This window comes from Capsicum annuum, unplaced genomic scaffold (genome assembly GCF_002878395.1).
Source record: "Capsicum annuum cultivar UCD-10X-F1 unplaced genomic scaffold, UCD10Xv1.1 ctg996, whole genome shotgun sequence".
In the NCBI taxonomy this organism is placed as follows: Eukaryota; Viridiplantae; Streptophyta; class Magnoliopsida; order Solanales; family Solanaceae; genus Capsicum; species Capsicum annuum.
The window spans coordinates 2416326-2433094 of NW_025896054.1; the positions used below are offsets into that span (position 1 = coordinate 2416326).

The 16769-nt window shown below is 35.7% G+C and overlaps 1 protein-coding gene across 1 annotated transcript; it reads left to right on the forward strand.

Moving 5' to 3' along the window:
- Positions 1-339: 339 nt before the first annotated feature.
- Positions 340-3751, forward strand: LOC124895786. The gene is made up of 5 exons (XM_047406212.1): positions 340-513; positions 1343-1488; positions 1779-1852; positions 2585-2668; positions 3395-3751. Exons 1-5 carry the CDS (start codon positions 387-389, stop codon positions 3663-3665), a joined length of 702 nt encoding a protein of 233 aa, XP_047262168.1. The 5' UTR covers positions 340-386; the 3' UTR covers positions 3666-3751.
- The last annotated feature ends 13018 nt before the right edge of the window (positions 3752-16769 follow it).

A 16769-nucleotide genomic window follows, 5' to 3' on the forward strand; every position in this document is an offset into this window, starting at 1 on the left:
TATTTGTACTATTTTACCGTGTGAGCACGAACAATGATCAAAACAAATAATTCTAACAAAAATTTGCAACTTTAGTTGATCAATTAATTTTAACAATCATTTGTTCAAAAATTTTACCATATATGTTGTTGATATTAATGGTACCTTGGTTTTCACTTTAAATTTATTCTTAAAATAGTCTTCTTTATCTTTTAAAATGATTTTAATTTCTTAACTATATTTGGAGGATCATACCAAATATTTTCATACAATTTAATGTTTTACTTTATTAGTGTTTAGATTTTTTCTATAAATAGTGTTTAAAACTGCCGATTGCTTCACCTCATTCTTCATTTGTCTTTTTTATTCTTATTTTATTTCACTAAGTGTTTTCTACAATTCTTTTCATGGCCAATAATATTTTTCCAAATAGTATAAAAGATGCCCCTAAGTGTAGAATATGTTTGGAAAAGGTAATTGACAATGCTGGGAGATCTATCACAAAACTTAGCTGTGAACACTTATTTCACACAGGTAACATATACTTAAATATTTGTAGATCTCCAATAACAAGAAAAATAAGCACCTTTCTTAAAATTCATTCATGTGTGTTTATTTTATTTTTTCTAGCAGCTAAATAGATCTTTCTTTACTCAACATAAGAATTATTTATCCGATTCATTAGGTTTTTTCTTGAATAATTTTGGATCATGAGATTTTTAGTACACATTTGGCCATATTTCATTGTAAAAATAGAAAAAAGCCATTTTTGTTTTCCAACTGAAAATTGATATTTGAAAATTTGAGTTGTGTTTGGCCATGAAATAAGTAGAGTTATTTTTTATTTTTTATGAGTTACTTCGAGTGGAAAAGTGAAAACAATTATTTTCTTATTTTTGAAAATTTTGAAAAATGTGAAAATACTTTTCTGGAATTTTATGGCTAAACGTATTTTACGGAGTTCAATTCTGGAAGATAGTAAAAACATTTTACGGCCAAACAACCCCTTAATTTCTTCTAAGAAAAACTTATTCATATAAATCAAGTAGTAAATTAGATTTTATTCTTTGATCCTTTAGATAAAATCTTTGAGTAAGTTTATTAAGAAAAGTGAAATGAAGAAGTTGGACGTCTCAGGAAGAAAAGATAAAGGATAATGCATGAATTTTTTTTTTATTTTTTTGTACCATCTCATCTAAATGTTTGACATTCATAAGATCAGTTTCATTCGTTTAACACATTAATTTCTAACCAATCTCCTTATTTAGGCAATTTTTTTTTGAAAAAACTATGAAATTTGCTAGTTATGAATTTCTATAGTATCATTGCATAGAACACTTAATCTTTATTTCCTTTTATGTAGACTGTATTGGGTCCGAGTTCAATGCAAGGGGGATTATGATATGCCCCCACTGCCAAGTTGTCGAAGAAAAAGGGAATTGGGTGCGATTTTCAAACTTTGGAGTTGAGGAAGAGACTAACGAAAAGGGCAAATATTGTGAAGAACAAGTAATTACCCATGTATTTTTACCTCATTATCATATCAAAATAAAGTGCATTAATTTAATGCATAACTAGGTAACGATAAATGTTACCATACTGATATAATCTGTAGCATAACTCTGGAGTGTACGGTAAGAAGTATCTATATTCAATTTTAGGGATTATGTTTAGTAGAAATTTTATCATTGTTGATTTCAATTTTTTAGTTTCATTGTAAATGAAGCTATATAGTTGTTTAGGTTTTCCATGGTTCATTAATTCTAAGGCAACAAAATTTTATTTGAAATTTTCATTAGCTAATAACACCTGAAGAAGAGTTGGAGCTTCCTGCAACGATCAAAATGTATGATGGAAATACTAGCAATATGAGGTAATTGATACTTATCATTTAGCATTTTTTTCCGATTAATTTTTATGTATAAATAGGCCTTATTTGTTTTCCTGTTATAAATAGATTTCTTTATATGATAAAATGGAATCTATTTAAAATAAAGTAGACTAGTTATAATCCATAAGAGTCAATTTTTAAAAAATTTATATTAATAAATAGATGCACATACATATATTTGTAATAAGTTAAATACCTAAATACCTTATAAATTTGACTCGGAATTTTAAAGCAGGTACCTTAATTTTAGTGACCAATTTAAATATATTTTTTGGCAAAAGCATGCCTCTAAAACAACTCTATATTTTTAACTCTCCTAGGAGCTTCACACACCATTTTTGCCTCTTAACTCAAACTCACAACCTTTGAGTGAGAAGTGAGGAGTGCAAATCGTTCAACCAACTTCTTATATGACAAACCATGTATTTTTCAGTTATACGTGAGAGCTTAAATAATAAGTGAAGTCTGTAAAAATAGTATCTTGCAAGATAGTCATGTACAATAGTAATAACTAGATATTTGAAAATTAATCTTCTATATGGAGATGGACAAATTGGGTGACTAGCCACTATAATCTTTTGATCACTTAATTATAGCTATTATTTAAGTAAAATAAATTAATTAAACTGAGTTTTCAGATTATTGTTTGTCTATGAATAATTAAATAATGTTTTTACAATATAACTTGTGTGGTGTTAATTTTTGTGTTACAAGTAATGAGATGGAGACAGAAGACCCTAGGGCAGATAGAGTTGTCCTAATGGACAGAATGATGAAGCTTATTCGCCAACAAAAAGAGTACGATCATTCTTTCAAATCCTTTTATAGTATATTTTCACAACATATATCTTTTTTGTATGAATTTTTCTTCCTATTTAAGTCTCAGATTTGTCCCTTTGCTATCTCAAATTGTCTAATTTTGATGGACCGTTTCTAAGATTCCCGTTAGCAAAATGTCTCGTAGTTGCCTTATCAACCATTAATGAAGGTTTTGTGTTGAATAGTCGGGCTCTATGTGTCAAAATTCTTCGAGGAATAAGGTTGAATTTGATCTCTCAACAATTTGATATGATCTAGCCTTACCTTCACATTGGATCTCTATGACGGATCAAGGGAGAAATGAAACTTTTTGTTCTAACGATAGAGAGAATATCAGACACATATACCATAAAGGGCACAATTATTTAATCTTAGACAATGCAAAAATAAATAGAGTGGTTGGGGGTAAGGGTTTATCTAATTTCACAAACTCGGATCACTTACAACCTTCTAGGAATTCTTTTTCCTTATAATTAGTTGGACACGGCCCACAATTACTTTATTGTCTTGTTAAACTTAAGAATTAGGCTCAATGCCTATAATACTATTTATACACTATTTAGGTTCGAAAGCACACCCTCTTTTATAATTTTTATTTGTTAAATGTTTGTTGGGAGGAAGGAAGGTATTTTATTTTGCAATTTAATTTGTATGATGAGCCATATGTTAATATTGTTAATATTAATACTTTGCACTTGGAAATAGATGTATTCAGTACTTATGCAAACAATTGCATATTCCTTCTCCTCCGGCAATTTCTCCGAAGATGATAGATCATAAGCAAATCTTTTTCTCGGGATCAAATTCTGCGCCGGATCCCATGAGTCATAGAGTATCCACTTCGCACGAGCAGACTCACACAATACCGTCCGTGGAGCTCACCGAGCTCACATGTACTTCACTCGGTAGGGATGGTCACCCATTGTCTTGTCAATGTTCTTGTTGTCGTTCGTCTGCAAGAAAGACACGTTTATGAAAAATATTTATGTAAAATAACCATCAAATATGATGTTTATGGATGGCTGTTCTATAAATTTTTTGAATTATAGGATCAAATCTCCGTCTTTTAGCTTTTGAATTTCGTAAAATCTTTTATATACTTATTTGTATGTTTATGCTATAATGTTCATCCCATCTAAATCCCATGAAGTGTTTTCATCGGATAAAGTAGTTCTGCTATACTTACTAGAATCTCATCCAAAATTTGGGCACTATAAGCAATAGTCAATAAAATAGTTCTATAAATAAAATGGCTAGACCAAATTGTCTCATTCATTTATGAAAATCTTTCTAGTCAAGAACAAAAAGTCATACTATCTAGCAAGAATAAATGAGGCAAAAGATTGAGTTGTCGTGTTGAAAAAAATATATATACACACACACTTGAGAAGAAAAGATATAAATTAGCTTCTTAAATTCATATCTAAGACAAAAATTGAATTCAATATATTTTTCTTTTCATGTTCTATAAAAATGTCATTTCTGTTTCAAATATGAAACCATTTATATGTGACAACGGGTTAAGCTAAGTCCTATATGTAATGCATAACTAGAGTATTTTCAGCAAAAGCAGGAAAAAGTCGTAACCACTTTGCAATCAATTTATAAAACTATAATTTTACGTATATGTAAGGAAACAATTTTTTTATCTTATGCTTGATTAATTATGTTGTGTGTTTATGTGTTATTGTTTATTTTGACTTATTTGACACATTTTTTTGGTATTAGAACACCTACATGATTTAATTAAGGTATCGACGTTATAAGGGTCAGGTTCTAGGAAGATAGCAAATATCTCAAGCGAAAGAAACTTTTCACGGCTTCACAAATATCGCTAGAAAGTGTATTCAATATTTTTGAAAGAAGAGGTGTCATACCATCTATGCCCAATGTTTTAAAGGGTGCATGTCGAACAAGCATTATCATTTCATCACAAGTAATAAATAGATTTGAGAAGACACAGAATGATAACAACATTTTTTTACATGGTGTATTTATTTGTGACTGTTCTTTTTGACTAATTATCGTTCTTATATGCCACGACCTAAAAATGATACATGATGATCTTATCGTAGCCCAATTTTAATAATTAAGCCAATCACTCAAACTGATAAAGGAAATACGAAATTGACAATAACAATCACCAATGAGAGACTTCTAGCAAGAAGTCAAGCCAATAAGAAATATAGTTAAAATGGTTATGTGAAAGAAATCTCATATGTCTTAAAAATCTAGAGTCTTAGCGTAAGAACATCTAATACATAATAGAATCTGATGTATATGACTATCTCTGAAAATGAAAAAAAAAAAAAAGCAAGATGAGAGCAGGTTCGAAGTCGGCTTTGAGAATTACTAAAGCAGCCAGTTCCTCGAGCACTGTTTCAATCCAAGAGAATCAGTTACCACATTCGGTACTCATTGTCATGACCCGATTTCCTCGGGTCATGATGGTGCCTACCATAACCTACTAGTAGGCAAGCCAACTCGTAGTCCAGAACGGCTAGTAATGGGCTACTCAATAATATAAGAAAAAGAATGCAGAATATATGAAATAAAGATCAATACATAGAAGAATCCCAAAACCTGGTGGTATTAATACAAGAGATTCAAATAGAAAAAAGTATAAAAGTAAAATATCAAGAGAAATACGCTGATATAACTTATATAACTTATCTCTGAATACAACTTAGAGACTACTCTAATACATAAGAGAGAGATAAGTAAGGCTTCGAACGTCAGGAGCTCACTCTAAGTCTCTGAACCAGGCCTGCTCCGCATGATGCACACATCAACGGCGATAACCGGTACTATGATCTTTAGGATGCAAACCTGTAGAATGAGTATCAAACGAATGGTACTCAGTAGGCTACTGCCAACTGAGCTCCAAAGATAAAGCATATATATACATCATAGAATCAGAATGAAAACTACACCCAAGAGTTCAGAAATCATATGACTAGTCAATGAGATAATAAGGAACAACTATCATATTCATATCCAAGAGTCTAACATAATAAAACTAAGGAAGTATGTAAGACCCCGCAAAATTCTCTCATAGAATGAACCTTAGGGCGTGTCAAGTGAGGCGTGATTCTGGCCCTAAAGATTGAAAAGTGACTTCCTAAGTGAGTATCATATTAACCATATAGAATTTTCCCAATTTTGACTTTTATCACATGGAAAATTCGATAAACTTTTCGTTGATATATGATTCACCCAAATTTGATACCCGGGTAAGAAGTTATGGCTAATTTAAGTCCTAGTCGTAAAACATCATTTTGGTGCTCGGCACATCGCGGAGAGGACCTATTTGACAATTATCAATTTCCAGTGGAACTCTGCAATAGTGGCGCGTTACAGAGGACCCTAATTTCCCAGTAGTTAATATCCAATGTCCTAGTATGATTGTGACGCATAGCGTTGAAGTTCCAAGTTTCCACTAGTGGGATAACATGATGGCTCCGTATCGCGGTGACTACCAATTTCCCATTTGTCAATTTCCAGTGACCCACCGCGATAATGGCACGTCGCGGTGACCTATGAAATCGGGTTCCCAGTTTAATTTTTTTAGCTTCGTACAGAAGTTAAAAAGGTCATTTTGGACTTTTTCCAAGCCTATTAAATTGTGCAAACACCAAATCAAGGTCATTTACAAGCATTCTATGAAGTCTCTCTCAATTTTTCTCTCAACAAAAACCCTAAGTATCCAAAACCTCTTTCAAGAATGTCAAGAATCCACTTTTAATTTTCTAAATTGAGTCAAGATTCAATGTTTCCAAGTCAAGGGATTCAAGAACCCTCATTCAAGAGTACGAATAGAGTTCCAAAATCGAGAGTTCATCCAAAGCTTCTAATTCAAGGTATGTGGGGTTTTGAACAAGGGTAATCCTTTCACCATTGCACCCAAAACCTTATTTAAACTACAATTCTGTGCAATTTATAAGATTTTACATGAAATTGAATTGTAGTTTTTCACCCATTAATATTGGTTGCAAGCTTTTGATGTTTCCCTTGAATTGAGAGTCTAGTGGCACAATTTTTACATATTTTCTTGAGAAATTGCAGCTAGGTCTATACCCCATGATTTTAATCCTTGAGAAGTTGATAGTTGAAATGTTTGAAACATTGAAATATATGAGTATTTTGAGATTTTGAGATAAATTGCTGAAATTTCTAGATTTTTATATGAGTTATGAATCTATATGCTATCTATTATGCTTTTGATGAGTTTTAACTTAGGATTGAACTATGGGTTACTAACCCTACTTGATACTTGAGATTTTATGAACTATTGTGCTATAAGCACCCATGATTTGAGTATTCTTAGATTATTGAGAATTTTTTTGACCTAATGGTCATTGAGTTTTGAAATCTACTCTACTACATGAGATTACAGATTTGATTATTGGGTTCTTATTGAAGCGTGAGATTATTCTAAAGTGGATTTTCATGAGATGAGTGAGATAAATAAACGGAGTAGTATTTAGCACCGAGCGGATAAGTTACTATGGTTTCTTACCCCAAAACTACGTGTAACCATAGGTTAGGCCTGAGGCCGAGTTTATGATTGTTATTGGGCCAAAGACCGAGTTGATATTGGTCCTGAGGCCAATTTTATTTAGTGATCACTGGACCTAGGTTATACTCCCTGGCAAGAGTATGACGCCTCTCCCTAATGCGAGGTCTCTTTCTTAGGAGGACGAAATGTTGGACTCCATGTAGCTCGCATGGTTTATAGCAGTTAAGAGAACCTCCCTTGACATTTAAACTTCGAGATCAGTTACCTCCCTAAACTAAAGTATTTTCCATTGAGATAAGATATTTTCCTTTAGAACTAAAATACTTTCCCTTTATATGAGTATTTTTCCCTAAAGCATGAAATGAGATATTTTCCTAACGTGTATCAAATGCCTTCAAGTATGTTCCAAATTTATATGATTTCAAATTCCAAGTATTTGAGTTTAATAGAGTTATGAGTTCGTGAGCATTGAAGAAGTTTTACTCTCCATACGACATATGCATGAGTTGAAAGTATTGCTTAAAGTTTTCTTTAGCCTTGAGTAATGAGAATAAGAGAAGAGTACAAATTTCAAAGTTGACAGTATAATGACTCACAAGATTACGTTAGATGTTCCATTTTACATGATTCATAAGCTTTGTATTTTATACTTATTCAAGCCATGTGAGTCATTACTTATTACATGCATGATTTGATTAACGAGTATTGATGTTGTTCTATATAAATGCATACACCCCCACATACTCAGTACATTCCCAAGTGTTGATCCACATATACTTCTATGTGCTATATTGTCTTATAATGTAGGTTCAGGTGCTCAGTCCCAGCCTCATCAGTGACTTTCGAGTACCTCTATCTATATTCCTACAGTGGTGAGTCCTCATGGTTCGAGGACCTATCTTCAGACATTTTTACATTTGAGAGACCATGTTTTTACTTTTAGTTAGTTTCGAGTCAGCTGGGGACTTATCCCAATGGCTCTCTAGTTCATGGATTAGTAGAGGCTTTGTCAGACTAGTTATCAAATTATGGTTATGTTGAGGTTTCCAGTATTTCTTAGTCATTTGGACCGAGTATTTTCTCCGTATTTCCTTTCATATGATATGACTATGCTAGTGTTTGAATTATTTTATCTTGAAATAAGTGTTATTAGTAGAAATAGGCTCAAAGGGTTAGCTTGGGGCTACTTGTAGCCTTAAGCACCGTGTGAAGTCCCGGGAGGTGATTTCGGGTCCTTAAAAAATTGGTATCAAAGCCTAAGGTTTTAAAGGAATCCTAGGGATTCTGACAAACCGTGTTGAATAAAGTCCTGATCATCGATGTGTAGCGCGCCACATCTATGAGCAAGAAGCTAAAAGACATTTTAGGAAAAAGTTACTTATTTCTTTTGGATTCTATCGTGCCTATAAATATCCCTCTCATCTAATAATTCGTACTCTTCTATTTCAGAAAATGCCTCTTATAAGAACAAATGCCCCCAGGAATGATAATGAGCAACCCCCACCTATTGATTCTTTGAATGATATTGTGTCTCATGCCTAGTTTCGAGCGGCCTTTCAGGCGTTAGCCCAAGTAGTCACCGCTAATGTTCGGTCCAATAACTAGGCTACAGTTGCTAATTAGTAGGGAGGTAATGTAGCCGTGGCTAAGCTATATGATTTCATGCGAATGAATCCGCCAGAGGTTTATGGGTCCAAGAAAGGTGAGGACCCATAGTTATACTTGGAAGAAATGAGAAAGATCATGTAGGTGATGCATATTTCTGAGGAAGAAAATATTGAGTTGGCATCTTACAGGTTAAAGGACATAGCATATGGACTGGGTTGTATCATGAAGGAAGGGTTGAGGTGAGGATACTGATCATATGACTTGGTAGGTGTTCCAAGATATATTCTTGGACAATTTCTTTCCACTTGAGATGAGGGAGTCAAGATTGAAGAGTTTATAAAATTGAGGCCGGGCTCTATGACTGTTAAGGAGTACTGCTTGAAGTTCAACTAGTTGGCTAAGTACGCTCTTCATTTGATTTTTGACACCAAGCTAGTATGAGCAAGTTCATTATCGGTGTTTCTGGGTTGGTACTAAAGGAGTGTAGGACTGTGATATTGCATAGGGATATGGATCTGGCGAGGTTGATAATGCATGCCCAAAAGATACAGGCGGATAAGATTAGGGAGAGAGATCGAGTGAGGGGTAACAAGAGAGATGGATCTGAGCAGCAAGAGTTTAGCCAGCCTAGGTCACAAAATAGTGTTGGTAATAGGCCCCGCTATACTCCCAGTGCTAAGTATGGTAGGAGTCATCTCGGGGAGTGTTTTGAAGATCTGAGGGGTTGTTTTGGTTATGGAAAGAAGGGCCACAGACTTAGAGACTGTCCTTATGCTAGACAGGGGAACAAAGATTCCCAACCTCAAGAATAGGCTACTAGTGCACCAGCTTCTGTACCCCGTCTTGCCCCTTCTCAGGGCGCTTCATCTAGCACTGCTGGCAGTTAGCGTCAGAATAGATTTTATGCCTTACCATCCCCTCAAGAGTAGTAGAAATCTCTTGATATTATTATCGGTATGCTCCATTTATTTTTATTTGATGTCTATATGTTGTTGGACCCCAGGTCAAGTCTCATTTATGTGACCCTACTTTTAGCTATGAATTCCAAAATGGGTCTCAAAAAGATTCCTGAGCCTTTCTTAGTTTCTACACCCGTCGGGGAGTCAGTTATTGCTAAACAAGTGTAGAGAGATTGTCCTATTACTATTCTTCATAGAGTCATACTTGTTGATTTGATAGAGTTAGACATGGTGGATTTTGACCTTATTCTGGGTATGGATTGGGTTCATTCTTATTATGCATCTATAGACTATCGTACCCTTGTGGTCAAGTTTTAGTTTCCTGATGAACCATCTTTTGAGTGGTTCGAGAGTTCGGTATCTCCCAAGAGTCATTTTATATCCTATTTCAAAGTCAGAAAGCTAATATCTAAAGGTTCCATCTATCACTTAGTTAGAATCAAAGACACTAAGTCCGATGCTCCAACTATTCGGTCAGCCAATCTTGTTAATGAGTTTCCAGATGTTTTTTTGGAAGGTCTCCCATGGGTACCTCTCGATCAAGAGATAGAATTCGAGATTAACCTTCTTTCCGATACTCATCGTATTTCTATTCCGCCATACCATATGGCACATGCTGAGCTTAAAGAGTTGAAAGAGCAACTCAAAGATCTTTTAGACAAAGGTTTCATAAGGCCTAGTATTTCTCCTTGGGGCGCGCCTGTCTTATTCATGCAAAAGAAAGATGGTTCTTTGCGTATGTGCATTGACTATCTTCCGCTTAACAAGGTCACAGTACAAAATAAGTATCCTCTTTTGATAATTGATGACCTGTTTGATCAGTTACAAGGTGCAAGTTACTTTTGCAAGATAGACCGTAGATCCGGCTATCATCAACTTAAAGTGAGGGAATGTGATATTCCAAAGACAGCCTTTTAAAGTCGCTATGGTCACTATGAGTTTCTAGTCATGTCCTTTGGGCTAACCAATGCCCCAGTCGCCTTCATGGACCTTATGAATCGAGTGTTCAAGCCATATTTTGATATTTTTATCATTGTCTTCATAGATGACATCCTTGTATACTCCCATAATGAGAATGACTGTGCGAATCACCTTAGAGTTGTCTTGCAAACTCTTAGAGATCACCAGTTGTTCACCAAATTCAGTAAGTGTAAATTTTGACTAAGGGTTGTAGCCTTTCTGGGTCATATTATTTCAGCCAAAGGTATTAGAGTTGACCCCCAAAAGATAGAAGCTATAAGAAATTTTCCTAAACCTATATCTCCATCTGACATTAGAAGTTTCTTGGGTCTAGTGGGCTACTACCGCCATTTTGTAGAAGGTTTCTTTTCTATTGCGTCTCCTATGACCTGGTAGAACCAAAAGAAAGTTAAGTTCCAGTGGTCAGATTCCTATAAGAAGAGTTTTTAGGAATTGAAGACTCGACTTACTTCGGCCTCTGTGTTGACTTTGCGTGATAGTATAGATGGTTTTGTGGTGTATTGTGATGCCTCTAGAATTGGTTTGAGTTGTGTGTTGATGCAAAGAGGTAAGGTTATAGCCTATGCCTCTAGATAATTGAAGCCGCATAAGAAGAATTATCCAACCCATGATCTTGAGTTAGCCATTGTGGTCTTCATTTTGAAAATATAGAGACACTATCTTTATGGTGTTTATGTTGATGTGTTTCTTAATCATAAAAGACTGCAGTATGTGTTTACTTAGAGAGAGTTGAATATTTGGCAGAGAAGGTGGTTAGAGTTATTAAAAAACTATGATATAAGTGTTTTGTATCAATCGGGCAAGGCCAATGTAGTGGAGAATGCCCTTAGCAGATTATCTATGTGTAGTGTTGCCCATGTAGAGAAAGGTAAGAAAGAGTTAGCTCGTGATGTGTGTTTTTTGGCTAGATTGGGTGTGAGGTTGCTTGATTTAGCTGAGGGAAGTACTTTGGTATAGAGTAGTTCTGAATCTTCTTTAGTTTTGGAAGTGAAGGAGAAGCAAGATAGAGATCCTAGTTTGGTCAGACTTAAGGAGTCAATTAAGGACAAAAAGGTAGAGGTTTTCTCCCAAGGGAGAGATGACGTGTTGAGATTGTAGGGTAGATTGTGTGTTTCATGTGTTGATGATATCAGGCAGAGGATTATGGTTGAAGTGCATGGCGTGCGATATTTCATTCATTCGGTACTACCAAGATGTACCACAACTTGCGGGAAATCTATTGGTGGAATGGTATGAAGAAGGATATAGCTGGGTTTGTAGGAAAGTGTAAAACGTGCCAACAGGTTATGGTAGAGCACTAAAGGCCTGGTAGTCTGATTCAAGAGTTTTGTATACCTTCTTCGAAGTTGGAGGTGGTGAATAGGGACTTCGTGATCGGGTTACCTCTTTCGCGTCATCATCGGGATTCTATATGGGTTGCTGTGGATAGGCTGACTAAGTCCGCACATTTCTTACCCGTGCACACATCTTATACAGCTGAGGATTATGCTTGATTGTATATCCGGGAGTTAGTCAAGCTGTATGGAGTTCCCTTGCCCATCATTTCAGATAGGGGCACTCAATTTACTTCTCAGTTTTGGAGGGCATTTCAGCAGGGTCTTGGTACCCAAGTTCTTTTGAGTTCCACTTTTCATGCGCAGACAGATGGTTAGGCTGAGAAGACCATTCAAACCCTTGAAGACATGTTTAAGGCGAGTGTTCTTGATTTCAAAGGTAGTTGAGATAAGTATTTGCCATTGATTGAATTTTTCCTATAACAATAGTTATCATGCTAGTATCGGGATGGAACTATTTGAGGCCTTGTATAGTAGATGATGTAGATCACGCGTAGGTTGGTTTGAAGTCTGAGAAGCTATTGTGATTGGTCCTGATGCATGTTTGAAGCTATGAAGAAATTTAAGTTGATTAGAGAAAGGTTGAAGACAGATCATAGTCGTCAAAAGTCTTATGACAATGTGAAGAGAAGAGAACTTGAGTTTGAGGTGGGTGATTTGGTATACTTGAAGAGTTTACCCATGAAAGGGGTGAAGAGGTTTGGTAAAAAGGGAAAGCTTATTCCCCGTTATATTGGCCCGTCTAGAGTTTTGAGCCGTGTTGGGAAAGTAGCCTAGAGGTTAAGTTTCCTGCAGAGTTGTCATCCGTTCATCCTGTTTTTTGTTTCTCTATGCTTAAAAAACATATTGGTGATTCTTTTGTAGTAGATCCCTCAGATAGTGCTGATATTTAGAACAGTCTTTCATTCGATGAGATTCCTGTTGAGATCCTAGATTTTCAGATCCATAGACTGAGGAAAAAAGACGTTTCTTTAGTCAAAGTTTTATGGTGGAACCAGACGGTTGAGGGCGCTAATTAGGATAAAGAAGCATACATGCGAGCCAAGTAACCGCACCTCTTTTTTGCGAGTTCAAATCAATCTGAAGGTATTGTTCTTCCTTAATTCAGCCCTTCTAATCTAAAGTTCAGCTATATGTATCTATTCTTGCGTGAGTTCTTGCAATTTCTAAGGTATTCAAGAGTTTAGAGACATTCTGAGCCATTTACTAATCTACTTCAGCTAGATGTACTATGTTTTCCTGTGTTCCTAGTCTAACTATCGACATTCTAGGATAAATGTTTCCAAGTAGGACATATTGTAAGACCCCGCAAAGTTCCCTCGTAGTCTAAGCCTTAGAGCGTGTCAAGGAAAGTGTAATTTCGGCCCTAAAAAATTGAGAAGAGAATTCCCAAGTGATTTTTGTTTAAACTATATAGAGTTTTATTAAATTTGACTTTTTGTCATGTAGATAATTGAATTATCTTTCCAACGATACCAATTTCGTCCAAATACGACATCGGGGTGAGAAGTTGTGGTCGTTTTACTGAGAGTTACCGGAACCGCCCAAGTGTGACGGATGATCCATAGGACTGTCGAATCTGCGATGGACAGTCGCTCGTCCATCGTAACCAAGGCAGTAACTCCCTTTTCTGGCCCAAGTGCGACGGCCAAAATGATGGACCGTCAAGGCTGTGATGGACCGTCACACTCAGGTAGTGTGGCCTCATCCTGGCCAACATGTGATGGATGATCTGACGGACCATTGCTGAGACCATCGTATCAAGGGAGTGTGTTCATTTTCTGGCCAACGTACGACAGACGTTCCGACAGGCCATCAGTCCTTCGATGGACCGTCGCTTTGACCATCGTAGCCCCCGTTCAGTGATTTTAACTCATTTTAACAAGGGGCTTTTTGGTTTTTCCACTCTTTTATCAACTAAATATATTCCAAGTGAAGCAAATGGCTTGGTTCATCATCCAAAACACATGAGATCTAGGGTTTCTCCCTTAAGATCAAATCTAAAACCCTTCTCCAAGAAATCCAAGAACTCACCATGGATTATACAAATTGAGTTGAGATTTGAGTTCTCCAAGTTCAAAGGTTGCAAGAACTCTCTCTCAAGAGTAAGAAGAAGAGTTTAGAGTAAGCTCGTTCATCCAATTTCATAATCTAAGGTATGTGGGGTTTTGAACAAGGGTAATCCTTTCATCCTTGTGCCCAAAGGCTTATTTAAACTATGATTTTCTTCAATCTATGAGATTTTAAATGAATTTGAATAAGGGTTTTTCACCCATTATTATTGATTGCAACCTTTTGATGTTTCCCATTAATTGAGAGTCTAATATCATGATTTCACATGTTTTCTTGAGAAATTGCAGCTGGGTCTATACCCTATGATTTTAATCTTTGAGAAATTAATAGTTGAAATGTTTGAGATATTGAAGTATATGAGTATGTTGAGATTCTTAGACAAATTACTTAAATTTCCAGATTTCTACTTGAGTTATAAATCTATATGCTACCTATTATGCTTTTGATGAGTTTTAACTTGAGATTTAAATATGGGTTATTGAGCCCTAGTTGAGATTTGCAATTTTATGAACTCTTATGCTATAAGCACCCATGATTTGAGTATTCTGAGATTATTGAGAAATGTTTTGACCTAATGGTCATGGAGTTTTGAAATCCACTTCTCTACATGAGATTACATATTTGATTATTGGGTTCTTGATGAACCATGAGATTATCTTAAAGTGGATTTCCATGAGATGAGCGAGATAAACTAAAGATCGAGTTTGGTAAGTACTACAGTTTCATTCCCCAGAACTACGTGCCACCGTAGGTTTGATATTTTGTAAGTAAGGCCGAGATATTAGGCCCGAGGCTGAGATAAGTGATTACTGAATTGAGTTTATACTCCCTGGAAAGAGTATGATGCTCCTCCCCAACGTGGGGTCTCTTTCTTAGAAGGACAAAACGTTGGAATCCATGTAGCTCCCATGGTTTATGTTAGTTAAGAGAACCTCCCTTGATACAAGTCATTTTACTAATAGTAAAATTACAGATTTGATCCTTAAGACTAGAGTATTTTCCCTTGATATAGGTATTTTTTCCTAAAGCTTAAAATGAGATATTTTCCTAATGTGAATGAAATGCCTTTAAATATGTTTCAAAGTTATATGATTCCAAATTCCAAGTGCTTGAGTTAAATAGAGTTGAGTTCTTGAGCATTAAAGAAGTTTTACTCTCCCTGAGACATATGAATGAGTTGAAAGTATTGTTTAAAGCTTCCTTTAGCCTATGGGTAATGAGAATAAGAGAAGATTACCGATTTCAAAGTTAAACTATGATGACTCATGAGATTTGTGTTACATGCTTCATTCTACATGATTAATGAGCTTTACGTTTTATACTTATTCGAGCCATATGATTCATTACTTATTGTATGCATGATTTGATTAAAAAGTATTGATGTTGTTTTATATAAATGCATGCACCCCTACATACTCAGTACATTCCCAAGTGTTGATCCACATAAATTTCTATGTGTTACATTGTATTATAATGTAGGTTCAAGTGCTTAGTCCCAGCCTCGTCAGTGACTTTCGAGTACCTCTGTCTACATTTCTACAGTGGTGATTCCTAATGGTTCGAGGACCTATCTTCAGACATTTCCGAATTTAAGAGACTATGTTATTACTTTCAATTCATTTCGAGTTAGTTTGGGACCTGTCCCAACAGATCTCTAGTTCATGGATTAGTAGAGGCTTTGTCAGACAATTTATCAGATTGTGATTGTGTTGAGAATTCCAGTATTGTGGTCGTTTGGATCGAGTATTTTCTCTGTATCTCACTTCATATGATATGACTATGCTAGTGTTTGAATTATTTCATCTTGAAATGAGTGTTATTAGTAGACATAGGCTAAAAGGGTTAGCTTGGGACTACTTGTAGCCTTAAGCCCCTTGTGATATCCCGGGAGGTGATTTTGGGTTATTACAGTTTAAGAGGTTGAACCTACCTAAATTTATGGGAACAAAGGTGGAGAAGGACCCACAAGAGTTTGTAGATGAGATAGAGAAGATTTTTTGAGTGATTTATGTGCGTGAAGTGGATGGGGTTGAACTAGCAGCTTATCAACTTAAATAGGTAGTAAATCAGTAGTACAATGAGTGAGAAGACTTGAGAGGACAAGATGTTGAGCCTTTTGTGTGGGGCGAACTTGTGGAAGCTTTCCTGGACCGATTCTTTCCCCAAGAGTTAAGAGAGACCAAGGCTGAAAAGTTCATGAATTTGAAACAGGAAAAGACGGGTGTCAAAGAGTACACCCTAAAATTTAATAAGCTATCCCATTATGCTTCAGTATTGGAGGGGAACATGAAATCTCGTATGAGGAAGTTTGAATTCGGTCTTTCGGATGACTTGGTGTTGGAGTGCAAAAAAGCAATGTTGAATAGAGATATGGACTTCTCCAGATTGTCCATCCACATGAAGCAGGTGGAGGATTAGAAAAAGGGTCTTTGAATGAAGGGAGAACGATAGACAGGCCAAAAGGGCCAGACCAGCTGACTAGTACTACAGTCAGCACCAAGACGGTAATTTAGGTAACAAGTGGCCGATGAAAAAGTTCTGGAGCAATACTCAGCCTATAGCCAATGCCTCCATGCCCAGACCTCCAGTTTATTGGCACTTTTAGA